The 15,728-nt window shown below is 38.3% G+C and overlaps 1 protein-coding gene across 5 annotated transcripts in view; it reads right to left on the reverse strand.

The window, feature by feature from the left end:
• MEIS2 (Meis homeobox 2) overlaps positions 1-15,728 on the reverse strand; it is a 173,949-nt gene that overhangs the window by 144,153 nt on the left and 14,068 nt on the right. For all 5 annotated transcript variants that reach the window (XM_013129084.3, XM_013129083.3, XM_031049090.2 and 2 more), the window contains one exon: positions 13,052-13,166. In XM_013129084.3, coding sequence (XP_012984538.1) covers positions 13,052-13,166 — 115 coding nt within the window. The remainder of the gene's footprint in view (positions 1-13,051; positions 13,167-15,728) is intronic.

Here is a 15,728-nt window from a genome sequence, read left to right on the forward strand (position 1 = left end):
AGTTATGCAGCTGGCAGTTTAGGACAGCACTTGGCGCAAGTTTGAGCATCTGGAGTTCACAATGGACTTCAGGCTCAGAGCAGCTGGGAAGTCAGTGGAGCAGCAGGAAACCATTTTGTCTTTCTCTTTCCTTTGCTCCCTACCCAGGCTGTAGGTAGGAATAGGGTCACCAAGCCACTATGCCAATTCTGCCATCAGACAATTTCCCTGTGCTCACTCCTTATGCTGGTGTAAAGATAGTTTCACAAACAATACAAACACAGCCAAGCTCTGGGGCTCTCACTTATAAGCCACCCATATATAACAGTAGAAAAAGAAGAATTTTCTGCTTCCAGCTCCACACGTACCTGCACATGAGGCAAATTTCTATATTTAGCACAATCAAATAACAGCAGCCAAATACCTTAATTTTCAGTTTACTGCATAAATCTATTCTCTCCAGCAGATTTGAATAAGTGTTAGTATTTCAATAAATTAATTAAACTGAAAGCACAAATTAATTTTTCTCTGAGGCTCACATTAATATTTCAAAACCACCAAAGGAAAAAAGTAATTCAAAAATTTCCTGTATAAATAATAAAAAAAATCTGGTGTTTATTATTATTTGTCCTCTAAAATGTAAGGCATGATGAAATTTTGTTCAGAAATATTAGGGAGTTTTAGACTTTTATGGATGTCTTTTTGTAGATCCTGCGAGTCTTAATGGCAGTAGTTTCTACGGGAATTGTCAAAAAATTAATAGTTTTTTTCTGTGTGTTTATTTTTTAAGAGATAAGAATCATGCTTTATTTTCATTTATGTGGATGCATTTGTCCCAAACTGCATATCTGAAAGCAGCAGTGCCCCTGTTATTGCTATGATTCAAGAAGGATCAGGACCTTATGTGAATAGTGTCTTCCTCTTCTTTCCTCCAAGAGGGAAGAACTGCTTTTAACTGATTTCCACCCCTTTCCTTTAAACCTCTGGACAGTCCATCACTGACTCATAAACAAAAGACAGACCTTTCATAAGGGCTGCAACTGTGATCAAGACACCCAGTTGGTGCATTTGAAAATATTATTTTAGGTTCTGTAGAAACTCAAATTACTGAATCTAGATCAGTATGTTTTTTAAGACTAAGAGCAGTATTAACAGTAAAATAGTTACACAAAATGTTACAAGTTTTCCCCTCTCCCCCAAAATGGATATACTGCATTTCATAGTTAACAAAAACCTTCTAAATATGAAGCAGACTATTCATGAAACTGCTGCCAGTTCAGATGCCCTGAGCTTTCATTCTTAGCCACCACTGCCTGTGTACATGCTGAAAACTCTTACGCAACAGTGCAGGGGGTATGATAGATCTTCTCATGCGAGGATGAGAAAAATCAATGTCCATATTTAAAAGACAGAACTACTGACGTGCAAGGTCACTAAACAGCCTGTTCTATAGCCCTAGAGTACTAAGAAAATCCTAAAGAAGAAAAATAATAACAAAAAAAAACACACCAAAACCAAATCAAACAACAACAAAAAGCCAAATCAAAACCCCACAAAATGACAGTGTATTGCACAATCTTGTTCTGCAACATCCAACATTACCCATAGATGCCTAAGACCTAAATATGAATACAGAATCATATTTAGTGATTCTAGGCACTAGCTAGTGTGACTAGAGCATCTGGAGTTCGAAATGTAATATAGGCTAATAATGATTAGTCTATATTACTATGCTTGTCTTAATCTATGTGAGTAGTCATAGCCTATGTCACTATGCCTGTTCAGGGAGAGAAAAAAACAAAACAAACTGGCCGGCCAACCAACCAAAAACCTAGTAAACAAGGAATATGTATATATATATATACTGATACAACAATTTTTTAAACATTGGAAACTTTACTTTAGGCTTATCATCATTATGCTGATATCACTCAAGAACCCTAACATCTTTCATTGTTCATTTTGTAAGTCTTATTAATTGAAAACAACACAGAGTTCTGTGCAAAAAGTTCTGTTCACTTATTTTCACCTTTGTTGAAAAAAGAGGAAGCGTTAAAATAAGCAATTCATTTTACAAATGCAGTATACCCAGCACTGCTTTTGTGAAATTCAGGGAGGCCAGTAAAAGAAAGCACTTGAATTTTCTACATAACCTTGCATTCCTGGAGTATCAGAGCAGTCTGACAACAGATGACCACTTCAAACCTTTCACAAAATATCTAAATACCTTGTGCCCCTTGTACAGATTATGGGTGGGAAGAATTGCACATCAGAAAGGGCATGTTACTTACATGAAGTCCTATCAGATTTGGTTCTGCACTTAGTTGCTCATGGGTAGACAGCTACATCCTTACTTCATGGCAACAAACTGAGGAGATGCAGGCAGGCCATCAAATTAACAGATGTGTTCCCGTTGGTCAGACTTGTTATTTGGATCATGCCTACAAGCTAGCAGGATAGTTAGGATGGCCATCACTGTTTCTTGATATCATTCTATCCGTATGACTATACTGCTTTATTATAGTCCTCATAACATCAGAAAGCTGCAAGTCTAAATTTCTAGGTTTTACATGTACATTTTTATTCTTGCAAACATTTTAAAATACCCATTTACGTCTATTGCATGCATGACTTGCACAAGCCAGTGGAAGCCTCTGGTTAAAATGATAAGCATTTATTTGAAGGTGATATCCTAAATATATAGATGCTAATCTGATTTTAAAAATCCTCAGTTTATCAAGATTTATATATGTACATGGCTTAATTTTTTTGTGAATAAAAAATCTACAATAGTTTAAGTGAATAAAGAAGTTAGAAAACAGGAGAAATTACTCACTTCAACCTATAGAAATCTTCCTGCACTTGCAGATCTAACTTTAACAATCTCTAGTACCAGTTAATTAAAAGAATCATACAAGTTTGAGAAAGACAAAAGTATATTTAGACATCAGAGCTGGGTTTGTTAGTACTCTGTGCTCAGTTACGTAAATGAGAAGTAGTTTTACAAATTGAAAGGAAAGTTTTACACTAATTCAAAACCAGACTTTGACAAATTAGAACTACAAACAAATGTGTCAAATCACATTAAGAGACAACTAAAGATAGCTGTCAAATTTCCTTCACCTATTTCCCCAGATATAAAAACTGCTCAGAAGCTGAAGTAATCATGGAGTGGTTAGTACTCCTTGGCAAAGACAAGACAGAAAGACAAAAGGCCCACGTGTTACACAATGTAGTGCCATAATGCAGTGTTTGGTGCTCTAGAGGGCCTTCAACAAGTACTGTACTGTCAAAAATCAATTGAAAATCAGCATGATAACAGAGCATCAGTTGCCCTGTAATAGCCTTTAGCCCCCAAGGCTATGTGGGACCCTTTCATCTGCCAGGCTGCCCTGATGCTAGGGGAGACTGGCCTGGCCTCCTCTCCCTAAGCATTCTGGAAGTGTTCTCCCCGCCTTTTGCCTACTGCAGTCACCTTTGTGCTGCCTTTGGCTAGGATAGGGTTAATTTTCTTTCTGGTAGCTAGTATGGGGCTATGTTCAGGATTTTTTCTGAAAATAGTGTTGATAGTACAGGGATGTTTTCATTACTGCTGAGCAGTGCTTACACAAGGTCAAGGCCTTTTCTGCTCCTCACTCTACCCCACCAGCGAGTCGGCTGGGGTGCACAAGAGGTTGGAAGAGACACAGCTGGGACAGCTGACCCCTACTGACCCAAGGGGAATTCTGTACTGTATGGCACCATGGTCAGTTTATAAATCAGGGAGAAGAAGGAAGAAGTGGGGCATTCAGAGTTACAATGCTTGTCTTCCAAAGTGACTGTGACATGCGATGGAACCCTCATTTCCTGGAGATGGCTGAACACCTACCTGCTGATAGAAAGTGATGAATTAATTCCTTGTTTTGCTTGCATGCACAGCTTTCGCTTTATCCATTAAACTGTCTCTATCTCAACCAATGAGTTTTCTTACTTTTACTCTTCTGATTCTCTCTCCCATCCTGCCAGGGGGTTGTAAGCAAGTGGCTGTGTGGGGCTTAGTTGCTGACTGGGGTTAAACCACAACAACCTTGCACAGTAAAGAGAGCTGACAGCATCATTGGATCTTTTAAGCTTTCAAAAGTGGAGTTTTATTTTTCTTGGCACAGGTTTGGAGGCTTTATATTTTCTTTTCTCTCTCTCTTTTTTAAATTATTTTTAAATTAATAAATTTTTCCTTTAAGTAAACCTACTGATTTTGGACTGCAAACATCCTCAGCTTGAAGAAGAGCCCTCCAACACTATGGCTGAATACAGAGGTGTTTCCTCTGTCATGTTTAACAAAGTACAACTCAAGAAGTAAAAGAGAAAGAAACACTGTTCAATTCCATACGAATTGTTTGCATGCAACAGTGGGCCTACAAATATTTCACTCATATGGTAGGTTTAATCTCAATATTTCTTTAATTACTTTCCAACAATATCTGGTTTCTGTTGAATTTACACCAGTACTTGGCATTTGGTGCAACCCCAAAAAGATAAGATACATATGTCCCCTATTCACAGTCTTGGCATTTTTACCTTAACTCAGGCACTGAAGTGATTGGTTTGAAAAATTACCTTGCTGATTAGCTGGGTTTTCTGGTAAGCATACAGTGTTAATCCTTAAATTCCGAATATGACATAAGGTGTACAAATGTTCTGTCTGACTCAACAGCAACATATCACGGCTTAAGGAGGACATGTACACTGATCTCTGTGAGCAAAGAAAGAGCTAATTGGGAGTTAGATTCAGTGTGATTATCAGCTTGTTTATGATAAGGGAGTACTCTTCTGAAAAGCACTGTAAATTCATCCCTGATTGTGGTGTTAAACCACAGCTCATATCCGCCCCCCCCCGCCTTTTTTTTTTTGTTTGGTTAGAAAGGGCTTTAAACTATTTTCAGCAGATTAAGTGTCAAGCTTTGATTTTCTTCCATCTTAAAAAATAAATCAGCCACATGAGCCTGATGTCAAATTTCACTTTCTAATAGAAGAAAGGCACATTTGAAGTGTTTACTATAAGAACACATTTGGGTAATTTTTCCCCATGTCATTATGAACATTAGACTGACCCAATTAATATGAAATGTTTCTATGCTGCTGGAACAGACCGTGTTACAGAAAGAGCCATTTGCACAACCTGTTCATGATTATGGGCCATAAGGACACAAAGATGGCATAGACATTTGTGGACCATCTGAATTCTTACAGGGGAAGGGGAAAGAGGGGAAAAAAAAAAAAAAGGATGTTAGCTGAATGTTGTGGGTCATGTTTTTTAATCCAGAGTATTGGACATGTAACACAGCAACAAGAGCTGATCATTTTGTTTAATCACCTTTTGGATCTTTGCCAGATGGTCTCTATTGAGAGTGCTGCAAACAGAGAGAGATGAACTGCATCTAACATGCCACTAGAGCTTTCCCGTAAATGTCTGAGAACTGAATCCAACCAGAATTTAGTCTCGGAGCAGAAAGGGATACATTTAAAAACTATGTGCATTAACTATACTTTTCCCCATAGAATCCTCACTTGGCATGAATAATTTACCCTCTCTTATGCTAATGGGATCATGAAAGTATCCCCGTGTCTTTAGTGCAGCTATTCTCAGCTTTCAGTAATTACCCCACCCAGTGAAAATAACATGGCTTCTGCAGCTGAATGGCCTACTAGTACCTGGCAATTAGAAAGATCATGGCTGACAATGAAGCGGTCCAGAGATGGACACACAAGCTCCGGCAGCCTGAGGAGCAGTTTGAAAAATTAAAGGCCTTCCACTGTGAACATTTCCGTAGTTGCTTAGGATGAGCATGGAGAGAGCGGCTCCTTCAAGGGCATTTTAATTTTTTCAAGATGACACAGAGGATTCTAATGCACTGTCCGGGCACCCTAATATTAAGGAATAACAACATTTCTTGGTCATCAACAGTTCAAATACAGCTTGTGGCTTTTTTCAAATCAGTGCCATCTTGTTAAACAAGACGGAGAGAATTAAAAAGTCAATTAATGTGTGTCCTTCAGTATCTGACAATTTTATCAGCTACACAAAGGAAAATTCTGTAGTATTCCATTAACTAAAAGTTTTTAAAACCCACTATAAAGAACCAGGCTTTGACCTCTGTCCATAGCACTCCATGCTAGGTAGTTCACTATGTAAAAATTATCAGGCTAAAACATCTGGGAAAGAAAGCTATGAAACAGCAGGGAATGTGGCTGGTTTATTGTTTATCTTTTGTTTATGAGGCAGTATTCAAGTTTAATTACTACTCTAAATTAAACTCTAACAGGCATCAGGAGACATCTCTTTACATGACTAAGTTGAAAAAAAAAATAAATAAATCCAGAGATTCCAACACTAGATCTTTCAAATAACTTGGCATATATAGGAAGAAATTACTCAGTCTGTAACAACGCAGGAAGACATTCAAGCACTAGCTACTGTATGCTTGAATGTGTTGTGTTATGAAACCTTTAATATTCTAACAAACATACAATTATAATTTAGCAAATGGAATGTTATCTAACATTTGGAGGCAAATTGGGTTAGGCTGAATAGGATCTGAGATGGGGAGAACGGCCTAAGGGGGAATTCTACTTTTTGAAATACAAGTACATAAATATATGTGTATACACACACATGTATACACATACATATATCTAAAACCACCCAGAAACATGAAGTCAGAAGCAAACCTCTCAACAGCAACTATCGCTTAAAGTAAAATTGTTTAGTTATTTTCTCTGAACATTCACCTACCAAAAGCAGGAAAGAGTTGGCTATGTTTACCATAACAGCAAGTGACCAGTTGTGGATGAACTTAGCTATAGGAAAAAATAAAAGTTGAAAGCAACTAGCAAAAGATTATTCCAGATGGCATCTGTCATATTGTATTTAGGGTTATTTTAAAGAGATTACTGCCACTATGAAAACATTCAATTGACAAGAGTTTTCCTGTGCTGAATTTGAAACCCCAGCACAACATATATCACAAATATGGAACTAAATGATTTCTAATGCATATATAAATTTTTATTTCTACCTAAATATAAAAAACCCTAAATGGATTAAAAGCTAAGAGTGAGGTAAGAATCTTAAATACAAGTATATGTTAAACCACCACCTTCCCCATTCTAAGCTTTAGTTTAACAAAATGTGAGGAATCTGCAGTTGCCACCAGGCAGATTATTAGCACTGTATAGTGAAGCAAAGATTCACTATGAAATTTCAATACTATTTATGGAATAGAGAATAGGGACATAAATGTTCAGCGACCCCAACAGTCAAATAAAAACTGCAAAAAGATGTATTTGTTCATGTAATAGGAAGAAAAGACAGGATGTGAGGATACTAAAATGTGACTATATTTAGCTAAGCTGGTTCTGGCATCATTATGGTTAATGTGCATGTGGTGTGCAGTGTGAGCTCAGCAGTTACTGGGCCAACTGTCTCAGTATTTCTGGGAATTCTGCCTATTCACAGTGCAGGGATTGTTCAATTGCTGCAAAATGTACAAAATGAATTTTACAAAAATGAATTGTAAGGAAGGCCCCATTACAACAATTTTACAGCTAAGATGTCAACATCAATTTTTCTTTCATGCATAGCTAATGATTAAAACAACATATTCCATTTGCCTAAGAATTTATTTCATATTGGCGGATCAAAATATTGAAATACAAAGTTATCTTTACCCTTATTATTCATTGCTGCTGAACCCACACCATTGTTCAAACCATGAAAAAATAAAGCAAACTTGGCAAGAAATACTTAAAACAAAGGCTAATCAATATTCTCCAATTTGTCAACATCTCAATTACAGCAATGGAAAAAATGTAAATTTCATGTGCTTTGAACACTAAGGGGTCTATTCTTCTGTCAGTGCACATGCATAACTCCCATCACCATTAATGGGAATTACTCATACATATCAACACAAGGATGGGCCCCTCAAACTTGAAAGGAAAAGATGAATTAATAAGGGCTACTCTCTTCCTGCATCTTCCTCAGCTGAAAAAAGTCATTGTTCTATAAAAGTTTTTCATACTTTATACAGTTCACCTTTATGAGAGCTGTGCCTTCTGAAATAATGCCTCTCCAGTGAAGCATTATTTATTAGCAAGTTTGATTTTTCACAGTCTGGATATATGAGCACTTCTATTAGGAATTTCCTTTCTTACAAAAAGTGGCTCTTTTCCAATAAAACCATACCCTATAGCTTTGTAGGTAAAAATACAAAGGAATAAAAATATATTCTCAATCCTTATGATAAATATGTGTACTAGCTTCTGCAGGCTTACCTATATGTACAGAACTAGGAAAAAGAAGTTGTAGCATTAGCTTTTGGATATTAAGCTTTCGGAGACTTTGTGTGTGTTATTTCATTAACAACTTACCCTTCTCCTTTTCCTCCCTATTGGAGTTTGGTTCAAAGCTTTACAGAGTTTCTGTAGAGTTTCTATACTAGGACAGGCCTTTGGGCATTATCAACTAGTTTTGTAAACAGATTTGATTTGTATACTATAATTATTACAAGATGGTATATAACGGAGAAGTATACTACCTAATTTTTCCAACATGCACTAATCCAGAAACGTAACCTGGGATGAACACATAATTGCAGCTAATATTTTAGTGGACTTTGCCCTGGACCAGATGATAAGTCTTTGCCACAGAAAACTATTGTGGCCAAATCTGTGGGACAAACATCACACTGTCAGAAAAGTGTTTCAAAACTACTTTAAAATATTGCTCTAGAGAGTAGCCTATGTTATATATAAAGGGGCAGATCTTCATTCAGCACAAGTAATTCCATTAAAAAAAAAACAACAACACAACAACAACAACAAAAAAAACCCCACACCAAATCAGAAAATCCATACACCAATAAAATACTCGCATGGGTAAAGCAAAGTGGATGTGATGCCCATTTGTATTTTTACTGCTGCATAACTTAGAAGAAGTTTCTTGTTTCTGGCTTCTCACTTATGGTCAAGTTTATCACCCCAGGTCTAATCCTAAAAAGATGCTGAACTTCCTGAAAGGTCCTGAAGGAGCACAGCTTTCGTCTGTCTTGGCTGAATCAGGCCCTTTGAGTGACTGAACTAAGAATATGACAAATCAGGTATACAAACCCAGTATCATAAAATATGAAACTGAAACTATTCCCTAGTGCTTTCCTGTAGACCACATGTTTTTAAACCTTAAAAAGATTTATTTCCCACTTTTCATGCATAATCTGACATATTCATTATTTGAAATATCCCATAAAGAGATTAAATAGGAATTAAAGTCTGGGAGCATCATATCCATCACTGGGGTACAAACTGGTAAGGAATTCTAGATGTCATTTAGCCTTGCACATAAAGGCAGTGGCTGTTTTCACTTTGTTTCACAAAGAATAAGGCAAACGCAATACCCCAGAAGACTCTCAGATGTGTTTTTCCCTGCTCCAAAGAAAAGGGTGGATGATAAAGCTGCACACACCTTTTAATCTTCCACTTAGGGTTTTTACACATGTATTCCCTGGCAAAAACCTCAGGGTCTCCTCTCTCCCCTCCCCTTCTCTTAGCCCCTTTCCTGCCATCTCCCTTGCTATAACTCAGCTAACCCAACAGAACCAGTCAGTTTTAAATTTCAGTTGGGACCCCGGTGACCTGTTAATGAATCTACAGAGAGGAGAAAAACTCACAGTGTTGAGTTATGCCTGGTGTTGCTAGCTGACTTGGAGTCAGAAATGCTTGAAGCGTTAACGTAATTGCAAGAATGTGAAAAATGAAGCGTTGGGCTCCTGAGCAAAGCAAAAGGTCAAAGCAAGCCCTACACAAAACAAGTCTCTGGAAGATGGCCTCATTAGACCATTAAATCAGGTTCTTCTTTTTCTCCTTTGTAAGATGTTTAGAGTGTTTTATTTTTATTATTGGATATATTCAACTCTCTCTTTCCATGGCAGGGGAAAAGTTGAACAGGCCCACTACACAATTACTAACCTTTAAAATGGTATTACACAGCGTTGATCTGCATTTGTGGAGCTAAACTGTAATAAAGTCAATAAATGCCTGGTAGATTATAGGTCTCTAGTACTTTTGTTTGCTAGATGATCAATAAGTTGTATAGCTTAGTTCTCTGTTGAACAAGTGAGGTGACATGTTAAGAACAACATAGACACTCACCACTAATAAAATTAGGATAAACTTTCAACATTTACTGCCTGAAGGCTCCTTTATTAACTCTTTAAATGCCAGCATGGTTCTAATAATATCAGACACCAACAAGATTAACCCTTTTGATGCCAAAGGGCAGTCACTGTTGTGGAGAAACTGTCCTCCATAAACAGACAAAATGCCTATGCCTTTAAGAATTATGGATGGATTCTCCTGTGTAATAAATAGATAGACCTCACACAGAGAAAGCCCACAAAAATTATGTCATCACTCACCCAACTGCTTTCTACCACCACACCTCCCCCCAAAAAGAAAAGAAAATCACAAGCCAAACATCATAGACTTAAGGAAAGCAGAGACCCCTTGAAAGATTGTTCTCAAGAGCCAGAAGAGATTACTGTAGCTTGAATCAATCTCTGCTGCCACCAGGCATCAGTGAAGGAGACCGTAAGTTGCTAATGTAACTCAAGATTCTATAATGAGCTCCCATTCCCAAGAAATCCTTTGGGGCAAGTGGAATATGGGAAGACCACTGTAGAAGGTCTTGAATGAAACCTTAACTTGGGAAACCAAGTTAACCCCAAAAAGTAACTGCACCAGAATAGCTCAAGAGGGCATCCACCCATCCTGATATTGCCTGGGACTGACTCGCTGCCAGTTCACAAGTTATGAAGTAAATCCTGCTCCCCCTCAAGGAAACAAGCAAAACTCAATACAGGCCTTCCTCTCTTTAATCTTTCCCAAGGCTGAGGGGAGAGCGATCCAAAGCTGTCTCCAATGGGAATTTTGCCGCTGCTGTAGTATCATACATCTTTCAGCTGCCAGCAGCTGAGTGGAATGCTGATTTGCCACTGGACGACTGCTTTCCTTTAAAAGGCCCAACTGAGCACAAAAGGAAGCATACTAGCGATGTTTTAACCTGCTAGACTAGGCAGCAGTAGTGCCTGATTTCTCGCCCTTCAGCAGTTGGTCTTCTGCAGAAATGAGTGCAACAGATTTAAATGGTACATATTACCGGAAACCTCAGTCTCTAATGGGAAGTTGGCATAGGTGTCATCAGCTACTTTTTCTTATGCTTAGCAATACTTCTCGAGCACCCCGAGTTACATTACAAGAAATCAGAGACTAGTGAAGTGCAAGATCTCTCGATGTCAATACAAGGTATTTCTTTAGAGCAAGCATGACTCAATGAAGAAACTCTTCTCATTTCTAAGGTGTTGCTGGTGCAGAGGGGAGATACAGGTGTGAGAAATTTCTTCCCTAAGGGTGGAATGAAGGCACTGTGGCAGACAACTAAAAGGAATCATTTTTGAGTATGCAAATGATCATCTGCTACACAAAGCATCTTAGCCACAACATACAATGTATGGCCAGCTAACAGACATAACACCTATTTGCTGCTTAGTGGTCAAGCTCTCCCTTTATTGGCTGATGAAGCTGTAATGGTTCACACTGGGCCTGGTACAGCTCTAATCCAATCACACAGAAAAAAATTCCATGTGACTCATGTTGGAGCTGGATCACACCCTGTACCGTGGTTGCATTCTATCAGCAATAAGATTAACAAATGTATAAACAATTCATACAAATAGGAGACAAACCCAAACCACTCTACCAGAAACAAACTTTGCAAGTTCCTAGAATCACAACGGGTATGACACCAGATCGTGAGACAGACGAGGGGATGGAGCTCTGTGCCAAACAGTGGGGCACGTGAGAGACATGAAATCACATATCTGCTCTGCTGCCTAAGCGTGGCAAATACTGTGGTGGGAAGCGGCCTGCAGTGCAAGGCTAGTCACCACAGCTCTCACCCTGAAGGCTGCTTCTCTCTCCAGTTCTGGAATCCCACACAGCTAGTTGGATAGCAAATCTCTCAGCTGGATCTATTTGGCATGTGTAACCCCCAAGTGGGAGAAACAGAGTGGCAAAATGTTGCAGATGCAGGAGGTGGAAGAAGCATATCATAAGACCTTGTAAAGGTAATGTCTTGATAGCTAAGACTTACATGTTTACAAAAAACCCTCAAGAACAGAGCTCACCTTAAACTTTGGTCTTAAAAAAATCAATTCCAATTTGACCCAAGAGCAACAGTAGACCATTTTCCCCAATTTTTAGTTCTTGAGGCTTGATTCTTATACCTTCTGAAGTCACTTATACTTCTAACAAGCAAGTCTAACACACTATCATATCAGAATGACAGACTTTTGACACTCACTCAGCATGGATGCAAAGGACCACATACAAGGTGCAACTCAGTAGGAAATAAAACAAAAAACTCTGAAATAATAATTAAACCTCCCAAACCCTCAGGAAGGCTTCACTGTATAGATGTGGCAGAGGTTTTACAGTGCAGGTACCTCTCTCTTTACCATTCTGAATCCAGATTTTCAGAAGCAGAAGCAAGTTTGTACAAGCAAACATTGAAAGAAACATTTTTCTGTCCAGTTCGGGCTTTGCTTCTACTTTAGATAATTTAGCAGCTTCAAAACCTCATATAGAAGTCACTTCCCCAGTGAACACTACAGGTTAAATTCTCCATCTATAACCCAGCTCAAACAACTGCATCACAGCTGGAAAGTATGTCTGTCATTATATTTACTTACACCACACAAAAATAAACTGTAGATAACCAAATTTGTAAAGGAATTGGCAGAACTAATCAATTGTTATTACAAAGCTTGTTTGAAGATTAGATATTTCACTTTGAAATAATAATAAAATGCAGCTAAGTAGGTTAGGAAAAGGAAATACCGTCTGCCTAAGTTACAGCTGATTATACTGCAAGTCTGCCACTCCATGTTTACTCTAAGGCAGATGTACTGATATAATAAAAAAAGCTGGAGTTATTTTAGTCATGCCTACTTTGCGGAGGGAAAAATGTTTGACCTTTTACCTTGCTCGCTGCTGTTGTCTCCACTCTGGGAAGCGTGGCCCCCGCTGGAGGGCCCCGGTGTGCCTGCCGAGTGCGTTGAGGTTGCATCATCGTGGTCTCTCCAAGATGAAGGATTCTGGTGTCAGAGTGCCAAGGAATTTTTTCCACAGTTCCCATTCCAATGAAGCAAATGAAGAACAGAAAGAAAACCAGGAGAAAAGGGGAGGAGGGGGGAAAAGCATACACATTAGCATTTATGAAATGTGCCAAACACCAATACTGTTTGCGCAGTGTAATAATTTTTCAGCAGACAAGCAGACGAGGTACAAAGATTTAGCTGGTGAAATATATAACAGATATTTTTCTTTTTTAAATTTTCCAAATACTGGTCTGGATTTAATTGTTTAAATAGCTCTGCAGAAGAATATTTCAGTAGAGTAAGAAAAAAAAAAAAAAAAAGGTTTCTTAAAGACCTATAACCTATACAGAAGGTTATGGGATTAGCATCAACCTGCACATGTACGATACTAGGTGTTCACATTAAGATCAGGATAGTTGGTATGCAAACTATTTCTGCTCACTTTGTTTTTGCACACTGAATAGAGATGGGAGGGAAGAGGAGAAAAACTTTCAAGAAGTAGAGGAGAATGTGTTTGGGAGAGGAGCATGTCCTCACACCCTACCCTGTTCTCACCCATTTGAATGCTGGAAAATTTCAAACAAATGCAAAGTTGTGAGGAAAAAAGCAAGCTTTCTCTGAAAGTTGTTACATACCAGGGAAGATACTTCCTCACCCCCCACTAGCACCTTGATATGACACATTTCAAAAGACTTTCTAGGTGTATCACTCTAACAGTTCACTTACAAGTATTGTCAAGAATAACCACCAGGTGATTATATAAAATAACATGTATAGTGATTTTTATGTAATTCTTTCTACATTACTATGCATAGAACATGACAAAAGGGAATGCAGAAGACAGACATATGAAGTTTGCAAAACTTGGCTAAGGAAGAGCTCAGCTACTGTACTTTAGTCACATAATTCATGCATGCTTTCTAATTTATTAAGTATTGGCTTTCCCAGAGCGAGGAGCCGTTATTTAAATGGCTGAGTGAGGAGAACTGAATGTTACAGTTTAGCGCTACTTTGTTGAGTGTATTCTCCTCCTGTCCTCCTCCCCTTTCCTGATCATTCCCAATACCCTGCTGCTGCTTAAAGGAAAACAGGAATTCTACTGTACAGGAAGAGCTTTATCAGCACCACATGAAGGCAGGCAAGAGATGGAATTTCCTCTGGCAGAAAAAGAGAGCAAGAACACATGAAACAGATCAGACTAGGGGCTGGACCTGCATTACTTGTCACCTGTACGTGGCAAGTTAAATCAAGTGCATTATAATAATTCAACACAAAGCAAACAAAAAATCCCTCCTCAAAAAACAAAACCAAACAAAAAAAAACTACCCAAAACAAACTAAAAACCCAAAGCCAAAACAAAATTGTTTCTGAGGTTTGAGTGTGTCTTAAATCTGCATTGTGAAATAACACCAGACTATTAAAGCACGTGGAAATCCTGGAAGCAGCAAGCTACAGGCTTGAGTAAGTTCTTTGAGCACAACTGATTCTGACCTCACCTACCCTGATGTGTAGTAGGAATAAGTTCAACAAAATCAACCGATTTGACCATTGTAAAATTCAGTGTAAGTGTGATTGGAATCAGGTCCCAAAATATATATTGAAACATCTCAAAGTAATCTCCTAGCACTGATTAGTACCACATGCTCTATAGCAATGCAAAATAGAACTGCCAAATAACGGCTTGCTACAATACCCAGTAACATAAATCTAATGGTCCTGACCCAGAGTGAAGCAGAGACAAAGGAAAGAGCTCACAACTTCAAAAGGTTCCCAGCAAAGCCCTAGGTGACAAAAAGGTAAGAAGGATCCAAATCCCCTTCACCTTACACAGACACACACATGCACCCATGTCTGTGATTCCATGGAAGGAGATATGAGTAAAATCAGAAGACAGTCCAGGATTTAAAATTTGCTTAACCTGTCAACGCAACATACAGCACAACAGCACTTATGGCACAAAACCACCACCCCCTTCCAAAACCTAGAGGACTGATCTACTTTTCCTCACACGGAACCACAACAGGAAGAAAGACCCCAACAAAACCATAACACAAACCAAAAATTAGTATTTTATATTCACTGAGGTTGTGGTATTAATTTGATCTCAGAAATCACTATTAATACTGCAGTCCCCCACTGTTTCATTTTAAGAAAGACCCAAAACAAAAACATTTTATAAAGTCAGGTGGAAAAAACACAGAAAGAGAGATAAGAACTCTTGAAAGTTCAAGCAACCCAGATGTTACTAAAAAGGACAAAAAAGTTGAAAATAAGATTAACAAAGAGTTCAGATAGAAATAAAATGCAAAAACTGAGCAAGTTTCTTTACAGCCTGGATTAAAACACAGCTATGCCTATGAGCTTCTCTTTTTATCTCTGAGTTAGGAAACCACTCAAATAGCTTCAAGCTGAAGGCAAACAGCAGACAGGAGCTCTTCAGCCCTCTGCAGCCTCTTAGCGTCAGCTGTTTGCCGGATGGTAATCAGATAAAGAGCTAGAAGAAATACATGAAAAAAAAAAGAAAGAAACAATAGCATAGCATGAGTTTAGCCCTCCAAC

The sequence above is a fragment of the Melopsittacus undulatus genome, chromosome 4 (genome assembly GCF_012275295.1).
Source record: "Melopsittacus undulatus isolate bMelUnd1 chromosome 4, bMelUnd1.mat.Z, whole genome shotgun sequence".
Taxonomy (NCBI): domain Eukaryota; kingdom Metazoa; phylum Chordata; class Aves; order Psittaciformes; family Psittaculidae; genus Melopsittacus; species Melopsittacus undulatus.